Here is a 21,565-nt window from a genome sequence, read left to right on the forward strand (position 1 = left end):
AACTGTTTTAGAAGCCTCTTGGACCTAGACTTGGCACTCCGGTACCGCTTACCGTGCTGTAGCAGAGAGAACAGTCTTTGACTAGGGTGGCTGGAGTCTGACAATTTTTCAGGCCTTCCCCTGACACCGTCTGGTATAGAAGTTCTGGATATCAGGAAGCTTGGCCCCAGTGAGGTACTGGGCCGTTCGCACTACCCTCTGTAGTGCCTTGCGGTCAGAGTCCGAGCAGTTGCCAAACCAGGCAGTGATGCAACCATGCTCCCGATGGTGCAGCTCTAGAGCCTTTTGAGGATCTGAGGACCCATGCCAAATCTTTTCAAACTCCTGAGGGGGAACATGTTTTGTCGTGCCCTCTTCATGACTGCCTTTTTGTGCTTGGACCATGTTAGTTTGTTGGTGATGTGGACACCAAGGACCTTGAAGCTCTCAATCTGCTCCACTGCAGCCTTGTCTATGAGAATGGGGACATGCTCGGTCCTCGAACACATCACAGGCTGGGAGCAGGGCACCAGAGAAATTAGGGGTATAGTGCCTTGCTCGAGGGCACAACAGCAGAAGGTAGCATATGGGACATTGAAGCTGGTAACCAAATGAAGAAAGAGACAAACACTTAATTCAGTACAAGTCTTTACTGGCACATAATTGTCACAATGTCAAATCTTGTAACAAGGGAGCTGAAGCTGTCTACCAGGACATAGTCTTCTCCCTAAAAACATAGCTTACCTTAGCTCCTCCCCAGGTAAACCTCAACTCAAAAACAAGCTAACAATTATTGGTACACCAGCATTGCGATATGACATTCGTGACTATTGATCACATTCAAAATACAGAGAAGCAAGGTAATTATTGTAAAGCTACAACTCACATTCTATCTACAAAGCTGTGGATTTCCCCTCTTCTAGCCTATAAATGATGCATTCATCAAACCTTTTTGGTATTTACATTGCCAGTGAAGAGTTCCATTTCGATTGTCTGTGTGTAAAGCCTACAAGAGAGGTCAGGGGTGTTGGCTTGCATGTTAGGTGTACACACTACTAGACAAAGCATGTTCAATTTATTGAGACAGAGAGCAACAAGGTTCAGAGACGTGTGGCTTTACTGCCAGTGTCAACATTACAAAAGGTCCACAACACCCCCTCGTGGCCATCCTAACATTGAAGACGACATGAGAGGGCCATCAGAGGGAGGTTGTTCCTGAAATCCGGTCCTGCCGTTTCTGAAGCTGCATTTACCAGGGCTGAATCTGGGCCTTAGTCAAGAAGGGATGGTGGAGGGATGTTTCCCATAGCCTCAGAGTACAGCAGTCAGACTATACTAACCCACTGAGGTACGGAGGATACAGGTACAGAGCACAGACTTGAGAGCTGTTCTACAATGCCCCACATCAACCTGCTGCTGTGCATGAGTACACACACACACACAAAAAGGAACACATGAATGATCGAAATGAACAACCTAAAGAAATATCAACATGTTTAAACTTGTTTTATATAGACACACACACACACACATTTAATATATATAATTGAGACAATGTCTTCCAAAGTTTTGGAATAGGTGGACCAAAAGGGAACAACATATCAAGAACAAAGATAAATGAAATGTTCCATGAGTGAAGGAATCTTTTTTTTTTTTTAAAGGCAAAAATGAAATGTCACAGCACTTAGCTGTGGCCCACAATGGTTGTTTCACCTGTGACCACTTCTCTATATGCCTTACATGCATTCAAGACTGGTGCATCATGTGAGGGTTCCGCTCCCGTCAAAATCTGTCTACGAGAGAATACAGCGATAAGCAGATTGACTACCCTCCCGCCTTTGGGACGACTCCCTTTGTTTGAGCAGAGACAAGACCATCTCGTCATTATATACAGCATCACACCAGAATTGGAGTCAATTCCATTTCAATCCATGACTAACGCCGTTGACTTCCTAAATTGACCCCAACCCTTGTTTACATGGTCCTACTCCGGCATACTGACAGATGACTTAGTCTGTGTCTTATATTACTTTAAAAATACAAACCACAACCTTCAATATCAACCTTGTGACGAGTCTAGCTTGGCCTCATCACAAATAATAATTGATCCATGATAAAAACGTTTTCATCCTTAAATATGGAAACGTTCCAATTATTTAAAAAACAACAGATCTTTACATCAAAATAAAAAGTGAACAGATGATTCTAAAAAATTATTGACAGCTATTCTCCAGGATATTTCTGCTCAGAGGGAGTGACAGCTACTGGAAAAATGTGAATGGCTGTGTGGGGATCTGGACTGGGCTCCGGACAGGGGATTGGTCAGGCTGGCGCTGTGGTCACTCATTCTTTTCTCATGACCGTTCTAACCACCAGGGGAACAAGTCAATCCGCAAGGCTGCTGAAGCTACAACTCCACCACCTCTCTTTTCCCTTTAAAAGTCTCATCGACTGTGCTGTAGTGTCCTTTCTTCTCCTTGTTTAGCCGACATGCAGAATCCAAAGATATCCATGCAGATGCATAAACATAAAACTGATGTTGAAATTCAAATGGTTGTTCATACATTCTCTTCCACACACTCAAACCCATTCCTATACACAGTGCAAGCAGGGAAATGGCTACTCTTCAAGGTACACACTTCTTCTTTACCCCTCTCCCACTCCACTTTCCCTCTGTAGGAACAGTCCACACGACTTGTAACAGCAAGTTTCAGCAAGAGCACTTGTAAATTGCAGAAATATGGCTTTTAAAACCGTAACAATCAAAATAAAAACGAGTTTCAATATTTTTCGCCCTCCCCCCAAAAATATTTTTCTTCTTCTTTCATGTGTTTCTACATTTGTTTGGATTATTTTTTATTTTTTATCCAGTAGTAAAAAAAACACATCTGCAGTGTATGGAAGGATTCATGTGTTGTTTGTCAGTGTTTGTGTGTGTTGGATAGGTGCCGCATGCGTTTGGCTGGTGGTGGAGTGGTATTTGCTGGCATAACCCAGGGATGGTAAAGTGTTGTCCATGTTTTGATGTGCCCAGTGTAGTAGTAGTGTGGAGGGCAGACAGGTGGGGTCCTGCAGGCATGGCCAAGGGCAGCCCTGTCCTGTTCCACCTGGTCCCGTCAGAATGAGAGACAGGGCCGCCAGTCTATCCACACAGGCCTGCTGAGGTCAGTCATCACGTCATGCTCTAGGATCCATGTTTTCACCACTTCCTGGTGTGTGTGTGTGTCTTGTGCAAGTGTTTGTTTGAGTGTGTCAGTTTGTGTGCACGCACACACCCATTTCCCCAGCAGTGCTAGTGTGTGAACATGTGGTAGCTTGCCTGCTCATGTGAGTGTGTGAGGTCAGTCCCGTATGCTGGTGGCGGAGTAAGAGAACTGAGGGAAGTGTGTGCGAGAGAGGTCAGTCCCGTATGCTGGTGGCAGAGTAAGAGAACTGAGGGAATTGTGTGCGAGAGAAGTCAGTCCCGTATGCTGGCGGAGTAAGAGAACTGAGGGAAGTGTGTGCGCTGGTCTTGGTCTTCTGCGTCTAAGCTGTGGTCTGGAGTAGACAGAACCAGGATTTAATACACAAACAAGGAAATGTTTTATTTTTCTTCCTACAATTAAAAAACAATTTTTAAACAGTGAGACAAACACAAAGAGACACATTCAACTCACACTTGTCCGGGGGCGTTACGGTGATGGTCTGTGCCGTGAACTCATCGTCAAAGTAGCGCGTGTCCGTCTCCGACGTCACCTGGGGCTTGAAGGGAGGCAAGAGCTTCCTCTCTACCACATCCTGCCAGTTGATGGTGGTGAAGAACATATGAGTCATCACGTCTTTGGCATCTTCTTGTCCACCTCCAAGCCTACAAAATGATCAGTAATCATCAGCATCGTCACTATTTTCCTCACTCAATTGATATAAATATAAGACAGAAATACACACCTCTGCTTGGGGTCCTTTTTGAGCAGGCCAGCAAGCAGGGCCTTGGCTTCGGGGGCCAGGTTCTTGGGGAAGCGGATCTCCTCCATGAGAATGAGCTCAAACAACCGCTCGTGGTCCTGGTTGTAAAAGGGCAGTCGACCGCACATCATCTCATACATGACCACACCCAGACCCCACCAGTCCACCGCTCGGCCGTAGTCATTGTCCTCTAATACCTGGAGGGGAGAGAGATACAACTGAGATACAAAGAGAAATAGCAAATCCAATTCTATGGAAGCCATTGCAATGTGAACAATGAACTATTTGCAGACGGGCTGTCTATTCCGGTTGATAATCATTTACTTTACAACGGTAGAGTTAACTTTGTATGTTAAGCATTCTTTGCTGGATAGAGAATTATTGACTGGAAACCAATCCAAGATGAGAAACCAGCAAGGAATCTATCTGGAATTGTTAACTGGACACACTGCCATGTACTGTTCAAAGCACAACTAGAATGTATGATTTTGTTCACTACACTGTAGTTACCTCAGGTGCAAGGTATTCTGGAGTCCCACAAAAGGTCTTCATGGTAGCCCCATCTGTGATTCCCTCTTTACACAGTCCAAAATCTGTGATCTTTATGTGTCCATCTTTATCCAGCATTAAGTTCTCCAGCTGGAAGAGGAAGACAGAGAGAATGAAGAGTGAGTGACCACAGGAGAATCAGCAGCAGAAAACACCACCGCTGACATGACAGCTAACTGTAGAATGGACCACAGACTTACAGGCTTTTCACCAAGAGGCTGGTGCTCAATCAAATCACAATGTATTGTCGCATACACATATGATGGGATGTATAGACGTTGTGGACAGAATATGTAGTATATCTGAAGAACACGTATGATAGAATAGTCACACACACACACACACACACAGCTGAATAGAATGGACTTGACTAGAATACAGTATTTACATATGAAATGGGTGAAAGAGTACGGACACATTTCAAACAATAGGAAATATGGGCTGTTTTCCTTGACCCAGATTAAGCAGTCTGTGGTAGGATTGAGCCTAGTCCTATACTAATTCAGAAGCACTTTTAGTCCAAGACTGGGCTTCATCTGGGTCCAGGAAAACAGACCATATTTCATATTGTGCGAAATGTTAGTCTTGAGAATATACTTTCAATGTGAGGAGGTGCGTCAGGGAAACATCAGCCAGACATCCAGACAGGGAAGCGGCCATTACCTTAAGGTCTCTGTAGACAACGTCCCGTGAGTGGAGGTACTCCAGCGCAGACACAATCTCCGCACCGTAGAACCGTGCCCGGTCTTCTGTGAACACACGGTCTCGCGACAAGTGAAAGAACAGCTCTCCTCCGTTTGCATATTCCATCACAAAGCATAGCCGGTCATGTGTTTGGAACGCATATTTCAGTGTCTGTGTGTGAGGTGGGGGGAGGAGTCAGAATTAGTGACCACATTTGAATCAGGTGGCTCGTTGATGAAATGTTGTAATCAGTGTTCAGTAAGGTCAGATGATGTCAGATAGGAACTCACCGTTAAGAAGGGATGCCTTGTATTCTGAAGGACTCTGCTTTCTGTTACCGTGTGTGCTACCTCATCCTTATGGAACAGATCACACAAAAACACACCATAAGGGACAGACATTCACCCAGCAGTGTACAGCTGGACTTGGACTTCTGAGCCACTCAAGAACCCACAATAGAACCAAGAAGTAACAGTCATCAAAAGCAGCATACTTCCAGGGGTATGGTGCAGAAGTCTGGCCTCGTACAGAACGGAACACTTTTCCCTATATAGTGCACTACTAGTTTTGACCAGCGCCCTATGGGTACCGGTCAAAAGTAGCGCCATATATAAGGAACCATTTGGAGGCCTCTGTCTGAGCGACTGTCATTTCCTTTGATGCCAAATGGTTACCTTAGCGATGATGACTTCTTTCCTCAGGATCTTCATGGCGTAGTACATTCCTGTGGCCTTCTCCTTCACCAGGATCACCTTACCAAACGTTCCCTTCCCTAGCAGCTTCAGGTAGTCAAAGTCACTCATGGTCTGTGGGGGGGAGACAAACACCATGAGAGTTCAGATCTCAGGCTTATTCAAGACAGCTTGGATGACAGGATTTATTTGACCATGACAATTACAGAGTATAAGTAATAAAGAGTTTACATAGACCTGCACAACGGTTTTAGATGAAGAACGAGCAGAGAATGGAGCAGAAAACGCACCAACACACACTATGGCCCAGGTCACATAAGGAGATGGTAAACCAGCTGTGATGAGGTACTGTTACTAAGGAGGAGATATTCAGAACTAGGATACAGAGTTTCCAATGGACAAACGCAGCCACATCTAGAGGAGGGCTGTTGGACAAACACAAAGAGCACTGACAGGTCTGCTAGGTTGGTAGGGGGACAGTGACAGGTCTGCTAGGGGGACTCGAGGACAGGTCTGCTAGGGGGACTCGAGGACAGGTCTGCTAGGGGGACTCGAGGACAGGTCTGCTAGGGGGACTCGAGGACAGGTCTGCTAGGGGGACTCGAGGACAGGTCTGCTAGGGGGACTCGAGGACAGGTCTGCTAGGTTGCTAGGGGGACAGGACAGTGACAGGTCTGCTAGGTTGCTAGGGGGACAGGAGGACAGTGACAGGTCTGCTAGGTCTGCTAGGGAGACAGGAGGACAGGTCTGCTAGGGAGACAGGAGGACAGGTCTGCTAGGGAGACAGGAGGGCAGGTCTGCTAGGGAGACAGGAGGACAGGTCTGCTAGGGAGACAGGAGGACAGGTCTGCTAGGGAGACAGGAGGACAGGTCTGCTAGGTTGCTAGGGGGACAGGTCTGCTAGGGGGACAGGTCTGCTAGGGGGACAGGTCTGCTAGGGGGACAGGTCTGCTAGGGGGACAGTGACAGGTCTGCTAGGTTGTTAGGGGGACAGGAGGACAGTGACAGGTCTGCTAGGTTGGTAGGGGGACAGGAGGACAGTGACAGGTCTGCTAGGTTGGTAGGGGGACAGGAGGACAGTCACAGGTCTGCTAGGTTGGTAGGGGGACAGGAGGACAGTAACAGGTCTGCTAGGTTGCTAGGGGGACATGAGGATAGTGACAGGTCTGCTAGGTTGCTAGGGGGACAGTGACAGGTCTGCTAGGTTGCTAGGGGGACAGTGAATGGTCTGCTAGGTTGCTAGGGGGACAGTGACAGGTCTGCTAGGTTGCTAGGGGGACAGTGACAGGTCTGCTAGGTTGCTAGGGGGACAGTGACAGGTCTGCTAGGTTGCTAGGGGGACAGTGGCAGGTCTGCTAGGTTGCTAGGGGGACAGTGGCAGGTCTGCTAGGTTGGTAGGGGGACAGTGACAGGTCTGCTAGGTTGCTAGGGGGACAGTGACAGGTCTGCTAGGTTGCTAGGGGGACAGTGACAGGTCTGCTAGGTTGGTAGGGGGACAGTGACAGGTCTGCCAGGTTGGTAGGGGTACAGTGACAGGTCTGCTAGGTTACTAAGGGGACAATGACAGGTCTGCTAGGTTGACAGCAGAACACTGACCACTTTGTTGCGGGACTTGGACATGGCCACCTCCATCTCCTCCATGCTGCTGCAGTCGCTGGGGGAGCCAAACGTGACGTCCATGGGCGCCTCTTCCTCTCGCATCTTCAGGCCGTTGGCCACCGCTTGGATCGCCCTCATCCATTCCTCCCTGGAAGGAGAGAGGAGGTTAAATGTAGATCACTTCAAGCCCAAAAGACATTAATGTACATTGACTGAGTGTGTGTGTGTTTGTGTGTAGATACGGTGGAAATGAGGGTGATTAACTAGTGAGGTCAATTGAGGTCACTAATGGGGTCAATTGCAGACCTCTAATCCTGAAAGTTGGTTAAGTAAAAATAATACAACTTGGAGAAGGAGGGCATTGACCAGTTGACAGAGAAACAAACACCCACTCAACTCTTCCATGTTGTCCCTGCCTCTGGACCTTTCTGTTCTCACCTTTCTTCGTTACTCTCCACGTGGAAGGTGCGCTCTATGACTGTGGTCCACTGTAGGCAGCGGATGACAAACGTGTAGGGCCTGGGCCGTTCTGTCTTCATCAGCTGGCACTCTGCAGACAGGGAGTAATCGAGAAGTTAGAGTGTGCTACTCTAGACACTGAGTGAATCTCAATAGTCGTCCCTCGATTCCTCTCCTCCAGTCTTCTCTAAAAACCTCCTCAAAAAGTCACCTTATGATGTGAGGAGAGGATTCCAGGAGAGGAAACACAAGAAATAATTAAAAAATAAAAAATATTAAAATTAAGAGAGCCAATCTGTGGGAACACCACCAAGCAACTCTCATCCTCATCCAAGTACCACCAGGCTCTAGAAGTTGGCCCAAAAATGACAGAGACCAACCTGCCACAGAGAAGTTGTTGAGGGGTGGGAGGCTGTGGTCGGACGACATCTCTGGTTTCTCCTTGTAGCCGATGAAGGAGCCATCGCTCTTCAGGATGAAGTACCGTGGCCTCCACGTCTTAATGTACTCTCCTGCAGGGAGCGGGAGTTAGAGAGGGGGGAGAGCGGGAGTTAGAGGGGCACATGAGCCATACATACAGTGGAGAGAACAAGTATTTGATACACTGACGATTTTGCAGGTTTTCCTACTTACAAAGCATGTAGAGGTCTGTAATTTTTATCATAGGTACACTTCAACTGTGAGAGATGGAATCTAAAACAAAAATCCAGAAAATCACATTGTGTGATTTTTAACTTAAGATATAGGGGGCAGCATTTTCACTTTTGGATAAATAGCATGCCCCATTTCAACTTCCTGCTACTCATGTCAAGAATATAAGATATGCATATTATTAGTAGATTTGGATAGAAAACACTGAAGTTTCTAAAACTGTTTGAATCATGTCTGTGAGTATAATAGAACTTATGTAGCAGGCAAAACCCCGAGGACTAACCGTTCAGATTTTTTTGTTGTTGTTTTAAGTCTGTTAAAACGATATTTCTTAGGAACTTGTTTTCAGTTCCTTCCGCTTCCACTGGATGTCACCAGTCTTTGGAATTTGGTTGACTATTGGCGCAATTATTAGAAAATGGAAGAAGTTCAAGATGATGGTCAATCACCCTCGGTCTGGGGCTCCATGCAAGATCTCACCTCGTGGGGCATCAATGATCATGAGGAAGGTGAGGTATCAGCCCAGAACTACACAGCAGGATCTGGTCAATGACCTGAAGAGAGCTGGGACCACAGTCTCAAAGAAAACCATTAGTAACACACTACAACGTCATAGATTAAAATCCTACAGCGCACGCAAGGTCCCCCTGCTCAAGCCAGCACATGTCCAGGCCCATCTGAAGTTTACCAATGACCATCTGGATGATCCAGAGGAGGAATGGGAGAAGATCATGTGGTCTGATGAGACAAAAATATAGTTTTTTGGTCTAAACTCCACTCGCTGTGTTTGGAGGAAGAAGGAGTACAACCCCAAGAACACCATCCCAACCGTGAAGCATGGCGGTGGAAACATCATTCTTTGGGGATGCTTTTCTGCAAAGGGGACAGGACGACTGCACCGTATTGAGGGGAGGATGGATGGGGCCATGTATCGCAAGATCTTGGACAACAACCTCCTTCCCCCAGTAAGAGCATTGAAGATGGGTCGTGGCTGGGTCTTCCAGCATGACAACGACCCGAAACACACAGCCAGGGCAACTAAGGAGTGGCTCCGTAAGAAGCATCTCAAGGTCCTGGAGTGGCCTAGCCTGTCTCCAGACCTGAACTCAATAGAAAATCTTTGGAGGGAGCTGAAAGTCCGTATTGCCCAGCGACAGCCCCGAAACTTGAAGGATCTGGAGAAGGTCTGTATGGAGGAGTGGGCCAAAATCCCTGCTGCAGTGTGTTGAAACCTGGTCAAGAACTACAGGAAACGTATGATCTCTAATTGCAAACAAAGGTTTCTGTACCAAATATTAAGTTCTGCTTTTCTGATGTATCAAATACTTATGTCATGAAACAAAATTCAAATTAATTACTTAAATTCTAATGAATTACTTAATCATACAATGTGATTATCTGGATTTTTGTTTTAGATTCCCTCTCTCACAGTTGAAGTGTACCTATAATAAAAATTAGACCTCTACATGCTTTGTAAGTAGGAAAACCTGCAAAATCGGCAGTGTATCAAATACTTGTTTTCCCCACTGTATTAGGGTTTATGTTTAACTAATTCTGAGTAAAGTGGACACAGTGTCCTAGAAACAGAGTAACAGACACAGTGAAACAGCAACTAGTGAAGCTCAGCTCACCCCTCTTATGGAGCCAGCCCTCTCTGACCACACTGATGTCGTTCATGCTGGGGCAGAGGACGGAGGGTTGCTGGGTGTCAGGGTGGGGTCACAGGGGGAATGGGGGGGGGGCTGTGACTGTTGGCGAAGGGCGTCAGATGTGTCTCTGACAAAAACGTCACTCAATACCTGGGGGCCAGAAAGACCAAAGATAAAGATATTAGCCGCAATTGAAAGAGAATACATTTCATTGATTATTATTACAAATGAAAAGCTGAGTACTGATGATCATGAAAACACGTCACTGCGTTGGCTTATGACAATGGAAAATAATTGCACACATGACGATTACATAAACATCACTTTCCGAGATGTGTGTGTAATGTAAACTGGAAATAAGAGGCACTGTCAGATAGGAAAAACACTGTTGCATGGCAGGGGGCGTGGCTATGAGCGTGGTTGGTCGTCGGGGAGGCTACATTTTAGAGTACATTATAGAGGCCCCCATCTTGGTGCCGCAGAAGCCAATTTCCTGCAAATTGTACACATTTCTCCATTGAGCCGAGAGAACATTTTGCTGTTTTAAAGCTAGTTTCCTGCAATTCTATAGATTTTGCCCGGTGTTCTTTTGCTCAAACATAAAATACTTCTAAATTCATTGTTTTTGGAATGTTCTATTCTGCCTGTCTAGCTTCTATTTTGTAAGTTCTTAAAGATTACATATAAATATAAAATAAATAACATATAAAATAAATAACATAAAATAAATAATAATATATATACAGTGCCTTGCGAAAGTATTCGGCCCCCTTGAACTTTGCGACCTTTTGCCACATTTCAGGCTTCAAACATAAAGATATAAAACTGTATTTTTTTGTGAAGAATCAACAACAAGTGGGACACAATCATGAAGTGGAACGACATTTATTGGATATTTCAAACTTTTTTAACAAATCAAAAACGGAAGAATTGGGCGTGCAAAATTATTATGCAGATTTTTTTTGGTACCCTTTCCCAGATCTGCGCCTCCACACAATCCTGTCTTGGAGCTCTACGGAAAATTCCTTCGACCACATGGCTTGATTTTTGCTCTGACATGCACTGTCAACTGTGGTGTGTACCTTTCATAATCATGTCGAATCGATTGCAGTTACCACAGGTGGAAACAGGACGCACCGGAGCTCAAATTCAAATCTCATAGCTACGGGTCTGAATAATTAATATCTTTTTTCACCTCTTTTTCATGATATCCAATTGGTAGTTACAGTCTTGTCCCATCGCTGCAACTCCCGTACGGACTCGGGAGAGCCGAAGGTCGAGAACCGTGCGTCCTCTGAAACATGACCCCGCCAAGCCGCACTGCTTCTTGACACAACGCACGCTTAACCCAGAACCCAGGCAGACCAATGTGTCGGAGGTAACACCGTACACCTGGCGATCGTGTCAGCGTGCATTGCGCCCGGCCCGCCACAGGAGTCGCTAGAGCGAGATGGGACAAGGACAAACTGGCCCGCCAAACCCTCCCTTAACCCACACAACGCAGGGCCAATTGTACGCCGCCACATGGGTCTTGCGGTCGAGACAGGCTGCGACACAGCCTGGAATCGAATCAGGATCTGTAGTGATACACAGCAACGCAGGTTTATCTGCTTTAGAACGCTGCGCCACTCAGGATGCTAGGGACTGAATATTTATGTACATAATGAATCTGTTTTAAATGTGTTCCTAAATTTTATAATAAGGCTGTAACGTAACAAAACGTGGAAAAAGGTGTCAATACTTCCCGAATGCACTGTAAATGTGTTGGTAACATTTTCAGTGGCCATTTTTAAAAGTAGTCCTTGTGCATAGTTCTATTGTTTGTTAAAACCTCTTAAGGATCTGACCCTTTTTTCAATTTCTGCCTAAAATGACCAAATCTAACTGCCTGTAGCTCAGGACCTGAACCAAGGATATGCATATTCTTGATACCATTTAAAAGGAAACACTTTGAAGTTTGTGGAAATGTGAAATTAATTTAGGATAATTTAACATTACATCTGGTAAAAGGTAATACAAAGAAAATAGAAAATAAAAATAAAAGAGCTGCACACTCTAGGAGCTCAGATGCAAAAATGTAATACCAGCCAAGCTGTCTTCATCAGGGTATAATCACAAACACTGCGGGATGACTCGTTTATATAGTGTCAAAAGACACAGGTGTCTGTAATCATGGCCAGGAGAGGCCTAATATCATTGGTTAATCATCAAATATTAAAATGTCATACAAAGAACAGCATACAAACAAATGGATCGCATACGATCATAGATTAATTTGACTATACAAGTTTACAAACAATTACAATGGCAAAGTCACAATAATCACAAGAATGGCTTCAGATCAAAGTCTACGTTGAGACCGAAGTGCGCAAGGGTCTTTAAATTAAAGATCCAGGAAGCCTCTCGTTTTAACAATAAATTATCAAGGTCACCCACTCTCCTAGGGAGGGTGACATGTTCGATGCCAATATAACGCAGAGTCGATTTCCCTGTTTGTGGGTGTTTGAAGGATCTACATTTATAAGTGCCATTGCATTGAGCACAGCCATTACATTTGTAATTTCCATCCGGTAGGGGCGCAAATAGACGTTGTTCAGGAATATCTTGGGGTGGTAAATCAGAGTGTACCAATTGGTCTCAGATTTCTGCCCCGCGAGAATACGACCAAGGGAAGGTCCGAAAACACATTACCGAGACTATCATCGGATTTTAGGATGTGCCAATGTTTGTGAACAATTCCCTTAACTTGTTCAGAGCACGTTGAATAGCGGGTAGTTAGAACGCAAGAATGCGTCTTTTTGCGAGACTGACCTTGAAAAAGGTCATGTCTCGTTTTGTTTTGAATTTTCTCAATGGCAATATTAATCTGATCATTCTTGTAGCCCCTCTCCTTGAACTTTCTTTGCGTCTCAGCCATATTTCTGTCGAAATCGGATTGTTTTTTGCAAATTCTTTTGATTTGACAGAATTGGCTGTAGGGCAAACTGTTTTTCAAGGGAAGTGAGTGACAACTATCAGCCCTCAACAAACTGTTACGATCAGTAGGTTTCCTGTAAAGATCAGTGTATAGAACATTATCTTCACACAAGATCAGAAGATCAAGAAAACTGATTTGACGTGTATCAGATTGCATAGTAAATCTCAGATGCTCAGAACAGGAGATAAGAAAAGCATGGAGCGCCTGGAGCTGTTTTGCATCACCCCTCCATTGAACAAAATATCAGAGAAATACAAAGAAAATAAACATGAGTTTCGTTTTGGTACCATCTTTGAAGAGAGAAAGAACGGCCATGATGTATTATTCCAGCCCGGGTGCAATTTGGATCATGGCCACTAGATGGCAGCAGTGTATGTGCAAAGTTTTAGACTGATCCAATTAACAATTACATATCTGTTCAAAATGTCAAAACATATGCCCTAACTGTTCCAAACTGTTATGGTTGGGAAGCATGTGGACGCCTTAACAGGCATGCAGGTGTAAAATGAGGAGAGCAAAAAAAATTGACCAGCAAGGCTGACATGTTTTTTATTAAATCATCAAATCTCTGTTGACTGACTCCTCTTTCTGATTCTGGCCCGTGTGTATGTGAATCTTCATCACCAGAAAGTGTTGGGTCTGTGTCTGTTCTGCAGCCAGCTCTGTTCAGTTAGAGCCCAGCGGCCACCTGTCTCAGCTTGCCTTGGCACAGGCTAGCCGTACTCCTGGTTACCATGGGCACCGCACTACCGAATAATCCCCACCTTGTGATGCACTGCCCACCGGCTGTTACACAACTAGGCTACACAATCAAATAACTGCCAACTACCTTTCATCTCCCCACCCCCCGCTGCTGCTTCCTTATCTCATTTACCCAACTCATACACACGTGAAGTCCTCTAGAGCAGGGATTCCCAAACTTTTTCACTCGGGCCGCCATTCCAGCAATGGGGAACATCTTGCCTCCCCCCGCGCACGCTCCACATCTATTTCTATGCTCACAAGCACTGCCGATGACACAAACTGTTCACATCCCTCTTGTTGGTGGAGAAATGTTGTGGGTTTAAAGCAAATTTTATTGCAATTCTATTCATTTTGCCATGTGTATTCATGTGATATTTGAGTGACTAAAACAATATATATATGGGCTAGACAACATGACCAGAAGAACTGACGATGCAATACCCAAGGTGCATTCTACAATTACAACTTTAAAGAGTAAGTTGAGTTCCTGCCGACCCCTCAGTTTGGGAACCACTGCTTTAGAGGAACAAGACAAACAGAACTAGTGCTACCACCTTGGTAGTAACATGACCTTATTGGGTGAAACCTTTTGCAGCTAGCTTGAGCTGTCGCCTCTTTTCGGTTTGTTTACCCATTCCTCTGACTTCCAACTGACATTTCAAAAGAAAATGTCATGATGCAAGTCGTAATGACAGATGGAGGTAGGCAACAGTACTGGTACTCTGGTGTTCCCAGGTAAAGAGATGAGCTCTCTACTGGTATGTCACTAGCGATTTGTTTTGTTCCAAGGGATGGGCAACATGCCTGAACACTGCAGTGTCAAATCTCAGATTAGACCTACAAAGTAGAGGTCGACCGATTATGATTTTTCAACGCCGATACCGATTATTGGAGGACCATAAAAGCCGATACCGATTAATGGGCCGATTTATTTATTTGTAATAATGACAATTACAACAATAGTGAATGAACACTTATTTTAACTTAATATAATACATCAATACAATCAATTTAGCCTCAAGTAAATAATGAAACATGTTCAATTTGGGTTAAATAATGCAAAAACAAAGTGTTGGAGAAGAAAGTAAAAGTGCAATATGTTCCATGTAAAATATGTGCCATGTAAGAAAGCTAACGTTTCAGTTCCTTGCTCAAGAACATGAGAACATATGAAAGCTGGTGGTTCCTTTTAACATGAGTCTTCAATATTCCCAGGTAAGAAGTTTTAGGTTGTAGTTATTATAGGAATTATAGGACTATTTCCCTCAATAGTATTTATATTTCATTAACCTTTGACTATTGGATGTTCTTCTAGGCACTTTAGTATTGCCAGTGTAACAGTATAGCTTCCGTCCCTCTCCTCGCTCCTCCCTGGGCTCGAACCTGCAACATAACGACAATTAGCGCACGCTAACTTGCTAGCCATTTCACTTCACGGTTACACGAGCCTCATCTCGGGAGTTGATAGGCTTGAAGTCATAAACAGCGCAATGCTTGACGCACAACAAAGAACTGCTGGCAAAACTCATGAAAGTGCTGTTTGAATGAATGTTTACGCGTCTGCTTCTGCCTACCACCGCTCAGTCAGATTACATGCAACGCAGGACACGCTAGATAATATCTAGTAATATTATCAACCATGTGTAGTTAACTAGTGATTATGATTGATTGTTTTTTATAAGATAAGTTTAATGCTAGCTAGCAACTTACCTTGGCTTACTGCATTCGCCTAATAGGCAGTCTCCTTGTGGAGTGCAACGAGAGAGAGGCAGGTCGTTATTGCATTGGACTAGTTAACTGTAAGGTTGCAAGATTGGTTCCCCGAGCTGACAAGGTGAAAATCTGTCATTCTGCCCCTGAACAAGGCAGTTAACCCAATGTTCCTAAGCCGTCATTGAAAATAAGAATGTGTTCTTAACTGACTTGCCTAGTTAAATAAAGATTAAATAAAAGGTGTAAAAAATATAAATTAAAAAATTTAAAAAATTGGCGCCCAAAAATACAGATTCCCGATTGTTATGAAAACTTGAAATCGGACCCAATTAATCGGCCATACCGACTAATCGGTCGACCTCTACTACAAAGCACAAGACACCCAGACACCATGGACCAAAACTGTTACAGACCTATATCCATCCTGCCCTGCCTATCTAAGGTCTTCGAAAGCCAAGTCAACAAACAGGTTGACTTGGCAGGACCATCTCGAATCCCACCGTACCTTCTCCGCTGTGCAATCTGGTTTCCGAGCCGGTCACGGGTGCACCTCAGCCATGCTCACGGTACTAAACGATATCATAACCGCCATCGATAAAAGACAGTACTGTGCAGCTGTCTTCATCGACCTTGCCAAGGCTTTCGACTCTGCCAATCACCATATACTTATCGGCAGACTCAGTAGCCTCGGTTTTTCTGATGACTGCCTTGCCTGGTTCACCAACTACTTTGCAGACAGAGTTCAGTGTGTCAAATCTGAGGGCATGCTGTCCGGTCCTCTGGCAGTCTCTATGGGGGTGCCACAGGGTTCAATTCTCGGGCTGACTCTTTTCTCTGTATATATCAATGATGTCGCTCTTGCTGCGGGCGATTCCCTGATCCACCTCTACGCAGACGACACCATTCTGTATACTTCCGGCCCGTCCTTGGACACTGTGCTATCTAACCTCTAAACGAGCTTCAATGCCATTACAACACTCCTTCCGTGGCCTCCAACTGCTCTTAAACGCTAGTAAAAACCAAATGCATGCTTTTTCAACCGTTCGCTGCCTGCACCCGCACGCCCGACTAGCATCACCACCCTGGATGGTTCCGACCTAGAATATGTGGACATCTATAAGTACCTAGGTGTCTGGCTAGACTGTAAACTCTCCTTCCAGACTCATATCAAACATCTCCAATCTAAGATCAAATCTAGAATCGGCTTTCTATTCCGCAACAAAGCCTCCTTCATTCACTCCGCCAAACTTACCCTAATAAAACTGACTATCCTACCGATCCTCGACTTCGGCCATGTCATCTACAAAATAGCTCCCAATACTCTACTCAGCAAACTGTATGCAGTTTATCATAGCACCATCCATTTTGTTACTAAAGCACCTTATACCACCCACCACTGCAACCTGTATGCTCTAGTCGGCTGGCACTCGCTACATATTCGTCGCCAGACCCACTGGCTCCAGGTCATCTACAACTCCATGCTAGGTAAAGCTCCGCCTTATCTCAGTTCACTGGTCACGATGGCAACACCCACCCGTAGCACGCGCTCCAGCAGGTGTATCTCACTGATCATCCCTAAAGCCAACACCTCATTTGGCCGCCTTTCGTTCCAGTTCTCTGCTGCCTGTGACTGGAACGAATTGCAAAAATCGCTTAAGTTGGAGACTTATCTCCCTCACCAACTTCAAACATCTGCTATCTGAGCAGCTAACCGATCGCTGCAGCTGTACATATTCTATCGGTAAATAGCCCACCCAATTTGACCTACCTCATCCCCATACTGTTTTTATTTATTTACTTTTCTGCTCTTTTGCACACCAGTATCTCTACCTGTACATGACCATCTGATCATTTATCACTCCAGTGTTAATCTGCAAAATTGTAATTATTCGCCTACCTCCTCATGCCTTTTGCACACAATGTATATAGACTCTTTTTTTTCTACTGTGTTATTGACTTGTTAATTGTTTACTCCATGTGTAACTCTGTGTTGTCTGTTCACACTGCTATGCTTTATCTTGGCCAGGTCGCAGTTGCAAATGAGAACTTGCTCTCAACTAGCCTACCTGGTTAAATAAAGGTGAAATATTTTTTTAAATTTTTTTTAACTGCAGCTCATCATGGCAACTGTTCTCCTGGCCAATAGATTGACATATGAGTTTCAAAGAATCACATGTGAAGTTGTTCAGCTTTAGAAGATGAGCTTTTCCCTTCATCAACTAATAGGTCAGACGTCTGTTGGGATCCAAAACATTTTGCTTCCTATCTCCAAGATGGCAGAAAAAGCATAACATTATATATTTTAGTCATTTATTTGACACACTGATTCAACTTAGAGGAGCAATTTACGGTTAAGTGCCTTGCTCAAGGGCATATCGACTGATTTTCCACCTAGTCAGCTCGGGGACCTTTGGTTACCGGCCCAAAGTTCTTAAAAGGAAAACTCCACCCAAAACCTATTAGTCCATTATTGATATAGTCCCAAAATGTTTTGCATGTCAGCAATCAAGTTTAAGACATTTAACTTTGAAAATAGAGACTAATGAAACAAATACCGAAAGACCGTTTTTGGGTGAAATTGTCCTTTAACCGTTAGGCATCCCCACAGGGGAACCAGCATTATCAATTCCTAGAAACACAATGGGACAACACGTTCTGCTACAGGATAGGCTACGTAGATTTAACCATATTCTATTGGGAGAGGAGTAGTCAAATGTTCAATGATTATTTGTTAACACAATAAAATGATAAACAGTGGGAGGGGCCTGACATTACACAGAAGTGACTGGTGTCTGTTTGAACTGTACTGTTTGCAGAGATAAAATCCAATGGATCCCTTCCACTTAGTCAATTCCAAATATATTATTAAAATAATCAAGTGTAAATCTATGGGCTATTTAATGGGTTGATTTTGATGAGAACTGGATACCAGTAAGACACTTGAATTGATACAAATTCAAACAACACCAATAACAGCATCAACTAGGTGGGTAGGTTGCTACTTTCAAAAGAAAAACTTGCGTGTGAGTGACATGACTTAGCTAAATAACATTAAATGACCGGGGCTTTTCAGAGTAACGTTACGTCGAACGGTGACCATGAATCGATATTAGCCGACTCAACTCATCATAAATCGTGGAGTTAAGTTTAATCGGCTAGGTCGCCATCTCCACCTGCCCCTTGTAAAAATGTTGTTGACAGATAAAATGACACCACTGCATGGAGGTGTGGGTGAATTTACAACAATGGATAATGGTTAGTTAACACACTCTGAACTAAATTCGCCTCTGCATGACCTGCTGTGAACAATGGCCGGTTAGCTAGCCATCTGGCTATCTCTACCTAGCTTCCAATGACTGATGTTTACAAAATGAAGTTACAATTAGCCATCCTGTATGGCCTACTGAAATTAATAGCTAACTAGCGTAGCTAGCTAACATTAACTAAGCAACGTTAGCAATACAAAACGTTAACCTTAGTAAATAGCTAGTTACTTACTAAACATGCTAAAATAAAGCCAAAGATGCCGGTAACCTGTGAAAGTTAGCCAACGACCTGACCAATTTGTTCACATTAACGTTATCAACCAAACAAACTGCTATTTACCAACAAAGACATGGCTTGATTAGTCATTTTCATCAGCTCTGTTGGTGGTCCAACGTGTACGGAGTGACAAGACAAGGAGGGCCTTTAGCATCTGGCAAAATAATACTTGAATCAGTTATAGAACCCATTGCCCTTTATGGTTGTGAGGTCTGGGATCCGCTCACCAACCAAGAATTCACAAAATGGGACATACCACAAATTAAGACTCTGCATGCAGAATTCTGCAAAAACATCCATCTTCCTTATACAATGTAAAACACAAAATAAAGCATGCAGCGCAGAATTATGCCTATAACCGTTAATTATCAAAATCCCGAAAAGTGACGTTAAATTCTATAACCACCCGAAGAAAAGATTCCCTAACCTTCAATAACAAAGTCAACACCTAGAGAGAGATGAACCTGGAGAAGAGTCCCCTAAGCAAGCTGGTCCTGGGGCTCTGTTCACAAACACAAACACACCCTACAGAGCCCCAGGACAGCAGCACAATTAGACCCAACCAAATCATGAGAAAACAAAAAGATAATTACTTGACATATTGGAAAGAAAAAAAAAAAGAAAAAAAAACAGCAAACTAGAATGCTATTTGGCCCTAAACAGAGAGTACAGAGGGAGAATAACTGACCACGTAACCACGACCCAAAAGTAAGGAAAGCTTTGACTCTGCACAGACTCAGTGAGCATAGCCTTGCTATTGAGAGGCCACCCTAGGCAGACCTGGCTCCCAAGAGAAAACAGGCTATGTGCACACTGCCCACAAAATGAGGTGGAAACTGAGATGGATTTCCTAACCTCCTGCCAAATCTGTGACCATATTAGAGACACATATTTCCCTCAGATTACACAGATCCACAAAGAATTTGAAAACATATTACATTTTGTTCCCATATCTATCGGGTTAAATGCCACATTGTGCCATCACCGCAGAAAGATTTGTGACCGGTTGGCACAAGGGCAACCAGTGAAGAACAAACACCATTGTAAATATAACCCATATTTATGTTTATTTTCCCTTTTGTACATCATTATGACACTGTACATAGCCATATGACATTTAAAATGTATTTATTCCTTTGAAACTTTTGTTAATGTAATGTTTACTGTACATTTTGTTTTGATTATTTCACTTGCTTTGGCAATGTAAACATGTTTCCCATGTCAATAAAGCCATTTGAATGGAATAGTAAATGAACGGTTTACTGCCTTTAGTTTTGTGTTGTTAGCAGCTAGCTGGCTAACATTCGCTGGTTAGTTCCTAACAGCTAGTTCTCAATCATTCGAGTTCTGCGTCGACTGACGATAAGCTTCTTACCTTGACTTCTTTAGATACTTTAGCCAAAGAGACCCTCTCCCCGAAATAATAGCAAACTGGATAACGCTCTCACGAAGTAGCAAATCCTCTGCAGATTCTCCAAGGTGGTGTATTGATCTCTGTCTCACATCCTCCAAAAAATAACCAACAAATGCCAGCTGAGCTTGTTTTTCTTCCCACAACGGCGGCGTGTTATTGCAGGTTAGTTAGCTAACTTAGCATAACGTTAGCTAGCAAGATAACGTTAGTAAAACGGTGGTCGTGTAAACTCGCGAATTGTACGTTAGTTTTTACTAGTCAACTTTTAAATAATTACAAATCGTTAGGATTTGGAATTACAGTTCATATGTATTTTTTTCCGGCATTATTGTTCTCCCTTTTACGTTATAACAATCTTTGCTTTTACCCTCAGTCCCCTGTTATTGCTGGTGCTTCAATTATAATCAGCAGGCCCCGTTCAAACGCTCACAAACAGGATATGACGTTTTGAGAGGCCACCCTACATGAAACAACTGAGAACTCGAAAAGAAACACCAACTATTTGTTTGCACTTGAAAAGAGATACTACAAAATAAAATTTGTAATGACACTCAAAATTAATGACATATATGGGGCGACAGGTAGCCTATTGGTTAGAGCGTTGGACTAATAACCGAGAAGTTGCAAGATCGAATCCCTGAGCTGACAAGGTAAAAATGAACCAGTTAACCCATTATTCCTAGGACGTCATTGAAAATAAGAATGTGTCCATAACTGACTTGCTTAGTTAAATAATGCAAAGATCCCATTACAATAGCTGATATTATCAAGATTCGTCTAGTCCTTTTACGAAAACCTCAGGAAGATGGCTGTGATAGCTACATTTGCCACATTCAGAATTATGTCCCTGTAATTGAAGATTAGTTCCACTGTTTGCGATTCACCTGTGTCAATCTAAGACATTAGATGAGGCTCTGAATTTAATGAAAAAAGGAAAATAACCTGGCCCTGATGGCCTGTCAGATGA

At 43.8% G+C, this 21,565-nt stretch overlaps 1 protein-coding gene across 2 annotated transcripts; it reads right to left on the bottom strand.

Annotated features, from left to right (window-relative positions):
• Nucleotides 1–614: 614 nt before the first annotated feature.
• LOC110507997 (RAC-beta serine/threonine-protein kinase-like) lies at nt 615–21,036 on the bottom strand. 2 transcript variants are annotated; one of them, XM_036964810.1, is made up of 12 exons: nt 20,560–21,036; nt 10,190–10,357; nt 8,288–8,419; nt 7,887–7,998; nt 7,446–7,596; nt 5,832–5,963; nt 5,448–5,513; nt 5,137–5,328; nt 4,435–4,563; nt 3,907–4,121; nt 3,636–3,826; nt 615–3,516 (listed from the first exon to the last, which is right to left on the bottom strand). In XM_036964810.1, exons 2-12 carry the CDS (start codon nt 10,233–10,235, stop codon nt 3,437–3,439), a joined length of 1,446 nt encoding a protein of 481 aa, XP_036820705.1. In that variant the 5' UTR covers nt 10,236–10,357; nt 20,560–21,036; the 3' UTR covers nt 615–3,436. The 2 variants fall into 2 exon arrangements, with proteins under 2 accessions (XP_036820705.1, XP_036820706.1); XM_036964811.1 differs by lacking the exons at nt 10,190–10,357; nt 20,560–21,036 and adding an exon at nt 9,039–9,275.
• Between the last annotated feature and the right edge of the window lie 529 nt (nt 21,037–21,565).

Source organism: Oncorhynchus mykiss, chromosome 27 (assembly GCF_013265735.2).
Source record: "Oncorhynchus mykiss isolate Arlee chromosome 27, USDA_OmykA_1.1, whole genome shotgun sequence".
Lineage (NCBI taxonomy): Eukaryota > Metazoa > Chordata > Actinopteri > Salmoniformes > Salmonidae > Oncorhynchus > Oncorhynchus mykiss.